The sequence below is a fragment of the Triticum aestivum genome, chromosome 3D (assembly GCF_018294505.1).
Source record: "Triticum aestivum cultivar Chinese Spring chromosome 3D, IWGSC CS RefSeq v2.1, whole genome shotgun sequence".
NCBI classification, from domain to species: Eukaryota; Viridiplantae; Streptophyta; class Magnoliopsida; order Poales; family Poaceae; genus Triticum; species Triticum aestivum.
The window spans coordinates 45,757,378-45,766,863 of NC_057802.1; the positions used below are offsets into that span (position 1 = coordinate 45,757,378).

General features: G+C 43.8%; 1 protein-coding gene across 1 annotated transcript; it reads right to left on the bottom strand.

The window, feature by feature from the left end:
- Positions 1-6,664: 6,664 nt before the first annotated feature.
- LOC123074041 (uncharacterized) lies at positions 6,665-7,755 on the bottom strand. The gene is made up of 2 exons (XM_044496990.1): positions 6,906-7,755; positions 6,665-6,811 (listed from the first exon to the last, which is right to left on the bottom strand). Exon 1 carries the CDS (start codon positions 7,550-7,552, stop codon positions 6,923-6,925), a length of 630 nt encoding a protein of 209 aa, XP_044352925.1. The 5' UTR covers positions 7,553-7,755; the 3' UTR covers positions 6,665-6,811; positions 6,906-6,922.
- Positions 7,756-9,486: the final 1,731 nt, after the last annotated feature.

A 9,486-nucleotide genomic window follows, 5' to 3' on the forward strand; every position in this document is an offset into this window, starting at 1 on the left:
AATTACTCAAGAATAAATAGAAGAAAATAAATAATGTAGAAAAGAAAAAACTATGTAAAAAATTGTTGGGGCGCTGCTCAGTGGGCCTGCCAGACCTAGGGTGTGCAAATTCAGGCCCAGAAGGGCCAGCAGGCTCACAGCGCAGCGCGCCATAGTTAGGCCCAGAAGCCTGATATATAGAGAAGTTCGAAGGAGCAGCCGCGACTGGGTTTATAAACCAGTGCGGCTGCCCTTCGCTCGGTGAGGTGGGACTAAACATTGTGCACCGACGGTGGCAGCGCACACCATTAGTACCGGTTGGTGGCTCCAACCGGTATTAATGCGTGGGCCTTTAGTACCGGTTGGTGGCTCCAACCGGTACTAAAGGGGGCCGTTTCCCACCGCTTGACTTGGCGCAAATTGGCCTTTAGTACCGGTTGGAGCCAGCAACCGGTATTAAAGGCCCCTCCTATATATATGGCACTTATAAAAAATTCAGTTTCATCGACCACCACTTCTTCTTCAACTACTTCGCGCGACATCGCTGCTGCCGCCGCGCCGTCGCCCATGGCGCGCCGCCCTCGCCGCCCCCGCCGCCCGTCGTCGCCGTCTCGCGCCGCCGCCCCCGTCATCGCCGTCTCGCGTTGCCGTCCCCGTCGTCGCCCCCGGCCCGCCGCCCGTCCCCGTCGTCGTCCCCGGCCCGCCGCCCGTCGTCGCGCTGCCCCCGTCGCGTCGCCGTCCGACGCCGCTGCCCCCCGCTCGTAGACACACACACACACACAGAGAGAGAGAGAGACACACACACATTTTTTTTTCCTTATTTTCCGTTTTCTGTTGTTTAGATTAATGTTAGATGAATTACGTACATAAAAATGTTAGAATGTTAATGTTAGATGAATTATATGGAAAAAATGTTAAATATTAATGTCAATTTTAGATTAATTAGCTAGATATATATTAATTAGGTATATATATGAGATTTGAACTAGTTGAATTAATACAACTAGTTTATTTTTAGTATGAAAATTAATAGAACAAGTTTATTTTTAGTAAGAAAATTTAGGTATATGAGATTATTTGAACTAGTTGAATTAATATAACTAGTTTATTTTTAGTAAATGCTTAGTTGAACTAGTAGAACTAGTTTATTTTTAGTAAGAAAATTTAGGTATATGAAATTTATGATCTAATTAAAATATTACCATATATATAGCTACTTTATATATTTTAGTAAGAAAATTAATAGAACTAGTTTATTTTTAGTAAATTCTTAGTTGAATTATTTGAATTAATAGAACTAGTTTATTTTTAGTAAGAAAATTTAGATATCTGAGATTTGATGATCTAATTAAAATATTACTATATAGAACTAGCTACTTTATTTTAGTAAGAAAATTAATAGAACAAGTTTATTTTTAGTAAATGCTTAGTTGAATTTTAATAATAGAACTAGTTGAATTAATAGAAGTAGTTGAATTAGTTGAATTAATAGAACTAGTAAGTGTTTAATGTTTCACCTATATGAACATAGGAAATGTCGTCTGACGACGAAAAAGATTTCATTAAGTGCGAATACTGTGAAGACTAGCGCGGCCTGTGCGACAGAAATTTCCTTGTTGATGATAGGCGCTTCAGCATCAAGCTGGATGAGACCTTCGAAGTGGATACAGTAAGTCACAACGACAAGTCTTTTTTCGTAATTAAGCATGACTTATATATGCTTCATTTGCTTCAACTTATAATTTTAAATTTTCACTATTCTACTAGCACATCCCCTGCCATGCAAGAAGTTTTGTCTTGGATAAGATAGGTTTCAGTGCTATGGAAACTATGGAGGTAAAGAGAGTTTACCTGAAGACCGAGCATGGTTATACTTTCAACGTCAAATTATACAATGCAGACACGTACACCTATTTTGAATGCAAAACTTGGCAAGCACTATGCATGGCTTATGCATTTGAGCCTGATATGGTTATCACCTTTGATATTCGTCCGGAAGATGATATTGAAGGTAATAAAGACATCTGGGTCGATGTGCAGACGCCTCCAGTTATACCATTATGTGAGTTTCTCAACCATATTTAAGTCTTTGATATTGTTTATTCAAAAATAGTTGACAACTAATTTCTATTGACAGCTTATTTCCATTCAAGCAAACATGTCCGGCGCTTGGTAGACATGACCTACTACTGTCCAGGAGCTGAACTAAACTGCGAGGAGATAAGTCATTATGTTTCATGGCTTGAGGATCTTTATACTGTCAAGACAAATTTTCCTCCTGCACTTAGAAATGTTAGTACTCAAAACGTGCGACCAATAGTGATCGTATTGAACTACGGTCACATCTATTTACGAAAGATGGTAAGATTTTTACTATTTGTCCTCAGTGCATCTTTTGCATACATTATTTTTTGCTAAACTTCCATTGCTAAGCATATTAATTACTATATGATGTTCTTTAACAGGGACTCCCGATGACAGTTGTGCCTCAGTGGATCGAGACTAAAGGTCACATGTCAATGGTTAGCTTACGACCAAGATATCCTACATTGCACATCAGTGCATTCAGGATTTCTAATAGCGATGAATGCTTAATAGTGAAAGATTGGAGCAAAATTGTTAACGATCCTAGAGAAGTACTAGGGGACAGCAATGAGAAGCGCAGCCCACGATAGACAGGTTCATCTGCATGCTCCAGTATGATGAATCAGGAGAGCTATACATGTTCTATGCTATTTTACCTGAGAGAGAGCAGCAGGAGTGATTTAGCTAGTTCATGCTCTTAGTACTTGTCCTCTCATGTCCGTGTTCTTCGTCCTGAACTTAATCTCAAAGGGTGATTTGCTTTTGTGGTGTTATGAATGCTTATAATATCATGACCATGTTGAACTCGATGATATCTTTGCTTCTGGTACAAGTGAATGTTTTTTTCTTTAAGCTAGTGTTGGTGGTGATTAGATAGCGGTAATGACTATGATGATTAAATAGTGGTAATGACGACTATGATGATTTTTAGCTAGCTAGTATACTGTTGTTGATAATATGATGCAAGAGTTTTTATATTAATATGATGATGATGCTGATGCTGATGAGTTATTATATGATTTATGAAATAAACCGCAGATTAGTTTAAGCTGGATGGATCCTAGCTAAGTGATCAAGTATATGCCATATCCATATTATACTTGATCACTTAATTATAGGTGATCAAGTATAATATGGATATGGCATATACTTGATCACTTAATTAGCTAGCTAGGATCCACATGCATCCAGTCAAAACTAATCTGCGGTACTTTCACCTAACGATTTAACATCTAAAATAATCACTAAATTAAATTAAAAACACAAAATTAAAGGAAAAATAAAAAATAATACCAAAACACCCCCCAAACATTTAGTACCGGTTGGTGTTACCAACCGGTACTAAAGTCCTGCACGCACCCGGGCCTGGCTCGTGCCACGTGGTGGCGCTTTAGCGCCGGTTCTGATGAACCGTACTAAGGGGGACCTTAGTCCCACTCTTTAGTGCCGGTTGTGGAACCGGCACTAAAGGCCCTTACGAACCGGCGGTAAAGCCAGGTTCTGCACTAGTGGGCAAACTAAATTCGGCATAGTCGGATAGGAACACCTCATCTAAGCATGAAAAATCCATGTCATCCTTGTGGAAGCTCACCTTGCGAATCATAGCTTGACCCAAACACCCGACATTACCACCCAATTTCTGCATTACTGCAATGATGATCCATGCATGTTGGACACATTTGTAATGCACATATCATATATGATAATGCTAAATGCATAGTTTAACAAAATGTTAGATACAATAACATGTATGCAAAACTCAGTTTGTCTAGGTGGCCTTTCTTCTTGTGAGGCCACTTGTGTGAACTACATGAACTGATCTTACCCCCATTCACGTCAAGTAAGTGGTACTCATGCATCACCCAGTCGATTTTGGTCGCCTGAAAGGGGCTCCCCAATGGAGAATACGATTGTCTTCTTCAGACCGACATTAGAACTGCCACTACTTGCTGCCCCGTTAGCACTGCTTGAAGTGCTTTGCCTTGAAAGGGTTGTCATAATGAGGACTCGCCATTGATGACATGATGCTCATGTTGGGAATTAGCATACACTTATGGTTTAAAAATTGCAGTCGAAACAAAGTAATCTTAGCTCCACTTCATGTAATAATTCAAGGATCATTGCTCAACATGGAAGGAAACATATGTAGTAGCATATATGGAGGAAATAGGTTTCACAACATGCTAGATGCGCCATGAGAAACTCTTTGAACAACAATAGAACATCAACACACATAGACACTATATTTTTACGTGAAAACCCCCCAAGTTGGGGTAAAAACCATGGTCCGAGCAACCCAAATCTTCTATCACTATTATCAAATGTGAGATATAACAAGTTCTCTAGGCACTAGTAGAAAAGGGTCTAATGTGAAACTCATTAGTCCCGGTTTGTAATTGAACCGGCACTAATGTGACCATTAGTGCCGGTTCCAACGGCCAGGCGGGCGGCGCTCATTAGTACCGGTTCGTGGCGAACCTTTAGTACCGGTTCGTGCCATGAACCGGTACTAAAGAGGTGGTGGCCTTTAGTATGGGTTGGTGGCTCCAACCGGTACTAAAGGGGGGGGGGGTCTTTAGTACCGGTTGGAGCCACCAACTGGTACTAAAGGTGGTGGCCTTTAGTACGGGTTGGTGGCTTCAACCGGTACTAAAGACCCCCCCCCTTTAGTACCGGTTGGAGCCACCAACCGGTACTAAAGGTGGTGCGCTGCCACCCGCAGTGCACAATGTTTAGTCCCACCTCGCTAGTTGAGAGGAGCTCGCACCGGTTTATAAGCCCCGTCGCGGCTACCGTGTCGAGCTCCTCTCTAAGCAGGCCTTTGTGGGCCTATTGCAAGTCTTCTGCCATGTGGGGCCTACTGGGTCGTACGGGCCTGCATCCTGGCCCAACTAGAGATTGGGTTTCTAGTCGTATGCCCGTGCCGGCCCAGTAGGTGGGCTGTTTTTGCTTTATTTCAAAAATAAAAATAAAAAAAATCCTTACCAACCGGGATTAAAGGTCCCGCAGACCACGGCGCGCCTCCTGTCACGTGGTGGGCCTTTGGTCCCGGTTCGTGTTGAACCGGGACTAAAGGGGGGGACCTTTAGTCCCCACTCTTTAGTGCCGGTTCCAGAACCGGTACTAAAGGTCCTTACGAACCGGTACTAAAAGTCGATTTTCTACTAGTGAGATAGCACTAGCGAATCTCATACATCAAGATTTCTTCATCTTTGATAGCAACAACAAGACTTGGAGATGCAAGAGCTAGGGATTGAAACTATCTCAAATAAGATGGATGGTGGAACCACAACTTGAAGGAGACAAGATGGTGGATCTGATCTTCACAACCTTGGGGGTGGGATCCCTTTGCTTGATGACAAGCTTCTTCCTTAAATCTCTCGGTTTTATCCTTTCTTCTCCAATGGAGGTTCAGCTTATGTTTGTGTGCTACTTTAGGTAAACTTCAAAATACCATGTTTGCCCAAGAGAATTGTCAATATAGCATAATATGTGATTGGAGTTCCATTGTGATATATGCCCATCCATATCTGAGATCAAGAGAAGTGAATGAGGAAACTAGGTGAGATGACTGAATCAAGAATTGGCTTTTTAAGGTTGCACGCGTAAGTAATGCGAAACCTCGTATTGCCATTAAATTATTGTGTTGATTAGACCGAAGTTATGACTTCCTCTCTTATTTGATGTGTGTTGTTTATCATGTAGATATTGAACAATCATGCACCGAATAGTATCTTGATTTTGTTTGGACCAACAAATGGCAATTTGATTTAGCTTTTGACCATTTGTTGTGCATGCTTGGGCATTTTGTAGCCAAAGTGCATATTACCTTCCTCAACCCAAACATACTAGGGATATAGATGTTTCACGTTCTTCAGATTTATTAGTTTGTATAGTAATACATTAATCGTATTGGTTCATGTCAATGAAAGTGTTTACCTGAAGTGGACTAGTTAGGAAAATAACCCCTAACTTGTACTAGCTAGAACAATTAAGAAAAAAGTTTTGAGTTTGATTTGTTAGATCATTTTTTTTGGTTGTCTGAAGACTATCCTAGAGACGTAGACTCGCCCTTTTGTTTCTCCCTCCATCCATTGTAAAACAGACTTGCTTGTATTTCCGTATTTCTTTGCCCAATCATGACAGCTTAATTGTCGACTTCTGCAATGGGTGATATGTGAAGCAAAGGTCAGGTCCAACACAATTGGGCGCCATCAATATGTTCTGAAATTACCAGCACAAATGGGGCTAAACAAGCGTCCTACGTCCCCAATAATGGGTCTTGTGAGCACGGCCACTGTACAAATTTTGTCACGCGCATTGTGATAGAGGTCAATGAACTAGTATATGTTAACAAGCGTCCTGCGTCCCCAATGAACTACTTATATGTTACAGTATGTGTTTGTTTAATTAGTGATATAGGGATTTTGTATACTGATCCGAAACTAGTTCAAGTTTATACTGAACTGTCAATTCTAACACCCACTCATCGGAACAATCAACCGAGAGACACCAAAAGCAAACATTGGCAGAATCTTTGATTCATCACAGCAGCAGCCGCACAAGAAGAATATGCCATAACGACTAAATTCCAGTGATATTGAAAAATAGGTCCTTTTTCTACCATGATGATACGATAATGATTCTTAATTACTATTATTGGACAATGGCTTCACTCTTGACTCTTGAGGAAGACATCCGTCAGCACGGTCTTGGACTTGAGGGAAGCAGAGAGTATCCTCAGCGCCTATACAAAATTCCAACGCATGCAGAGAAAAATAAAATCAATCACCAGCAGTTCGAAACTCCTAGCTAGAAACCGAAGCACGCCACGTACATACCTCTTCCTTGCCGATCTTCACGGTTTTCTCCTGCAGCGCGTTGAGATCCTTGTTGACGCCAAATTGTGAGAACTCCGTGATGCCCAGTGTAGCGACATGGTCGTGAAAAAAGAAGCCGGATTCACCGAGAGGTCGTCCCCGACAGTGTACGTGGTCGTGGATGTTCCGGCGGCGGCACCCGTGGTAGCATTGTTCATCGAACTGGTGCAATGGCAGCAGGCTCTGCCGTTGGTGAGGTGCGCGCTCAGCAGCAGCTGCAGGCGGGAGAGCGCGGCGGCCGGGCTGAGGCGCCGCTCCTTGCCCTTGTAGCCGGCGTCCATCTTCTCCACGCTGCCGAGGACGTTGCCGATGCTGCCGACCATGTGCTCCTTGGTCAGCAGGTCGACGACGGTGCCCAGCGGCAGGGACAGGAGGCCGGTGAGGAACTCCACGACGTCGCTTCCGGCCTCGGCGAACCGCACCTTCTGAGACTTGGTGTCGATCACGAGCTTGATCGATAACCCCGCCGCCGAAGTCGCTGCGGGTGCCCCCTGTCCATCTACCTCGTCATCGTCATCCAGGTCATCCTCATCCTCCGATCCCGACTCCGGCGCACTCGCATCATCCGATTCCGTCGAGTAGATCGTCGCCCGCGGGCGGCGAGGCATTTCAAGAAACGGAGCGGGGAGCCGCGGCGTGCGATACCTAGGGTTTAGAAGGCGTGGAGGCGGATTGGATTCGATCCGGGCGTGTCGGGTGGAGACCGGTGGAAGCCGTGCGTGGAGACTGGATGGTGGGATCCGTGCGGGCCTGGTACGAGGTAGTTTCGGCGGGAGATCCGATGGGGATCGGGTTGGGCGGATTTTGTGCGGCCGGTGGATCTGTAGTCGCTGTTGTGTATGGCACGTAAGGAAAGGAATTTTCGTCAAAGATGACCTGACGCTGACGGGAAACGATGACTTTGCGAGACTGGAGATCAAAGCAGCTATAGCCAGCCTTTATGCTCTAGGGCGTACCCGAGAAAAACACACCGCGTGGACCTAGGAGCGAGCTTATGTAGTGATGTGGCATACAGGTTAATTAGGGAGTATATATGGGCACCCAAAGACGCATAGGTGATCATAGGGTGGATGCTGGCTATATAGAAGAAAGTATGGTGTCGTGTGACGAACAGAGGCAGAAGGGAGTCGGTTTATTTTTTAAAACATCGAAAGGGAGGTGTTAGGTTGGCTTGAAGAAGAAGAGTACGAGTGATATCATTTGTGGTGTGAATCACATGCCCTTCTCGTTTTGTCGTGAGGTATGTGGACAAGAGAATCCATAAGCGATGCCATGGGTAGAGAAAAAGTCACATAAGGAGCGAAAGTACTATTCTACTCCCGAGCTCAAATGCACCCGCATGAATAGTAAAATAAAAAAATAGTAAAAAATTTCAAAAAAGTCTGAAATTTTTTTATGGTAAACTTTGACAAATTTTTTTACGCTTGCAAAATTTCAGCACGAAATGACATTCGTGAAAGGCGTGGCGAAAAAAACAAAATCGGCACTCCAAAATGTGTTCAAAACTAGCATTTTTGGAATGTCGATTTTAATTTTTTTTGTCACGACTTCTACGAATGTTATTTCATGCTGAAATTTTGTAAGCATGCAAAACATTTGTCAAAGTTTACCATAAAAAAATCAGAATTTTTTAAATTTATTTACTATTTTTTCTGATTTTACTGTTCACGAGGGAGCATTTGAGCTCGGGAGCATATACTCCATGTCCCGTAAGGAGCCATTAATAAACTCACCACTATTTTGATATTGCATGGTTTTAATAAGAACATGAAACTACCACGGCATGACACCAACTAACATTCCACGAATGGTGAGTTTTTTCCCCTAGCCACGCCTAGGGTTTTCCTCCTTGTGGCGAATCCATCGCCGTGAGTCCCCGTAGCCGACGGCGACGACCTCAGCTCGTTCGGCTCCTACCGACCGAGAGCAATTTGGTCACGACGACTTCCCCCTCAGTGTGGTGGGGCCTCCTACGGCGGCTCCGATGGCGACGACATCAAATGTGTTCTCATCCTCGAATATGGCGACTCAGGGCAGATCGGAGGATGACCTAGGTGATTTCTTTGAAAAAATTGGATCTGCACGAGGAGGAGTTTGACGATGTAGTGGTTGAAGAAGAAGCCCCCGATCTGCTAGAGGAGATTCGCTTGTTAGCCCTAGCTAGGGTTCACACAACGAAGAACTTCAGCCAAGCTGCTTTCTTCAAAGACATGAGGGCAGCATGGAACACGGCTAAGCCCGTTCGCTTCCGCCCAATCGGATCACACTTGTTTGTGGTCCAAGCTTCCTACCTTGGGGATTGGGATCGGCTCATGACCCAAGGGCCATGGCTCTTTCAGAACATGGCAGTTCTCCTGGCGCAGTATGATGGTTTTACAGATGCTGAAGAAGTACCTATAGTTCATATGCCTATCTGGCTACAGATACACAAGCTGCCAGATGGTTACTGTAGGAACGATTTGATTGCAAAATTGTTAAGATCAGCGGGTGAAATCCTGGAGACTAGAATCAACGGAAACTCTAGAGGGGATTATGTTCGCGT

Excerpts from the sequence above, each read along its gene's own strand:
- LOC123074041 (XM_044496990.1), bottom strand. The coding sequence starts at position 7,552 with ATGCCTCGCCGCCCGCGGGCGACGATCTACTCGACGGAATCGGATGAT.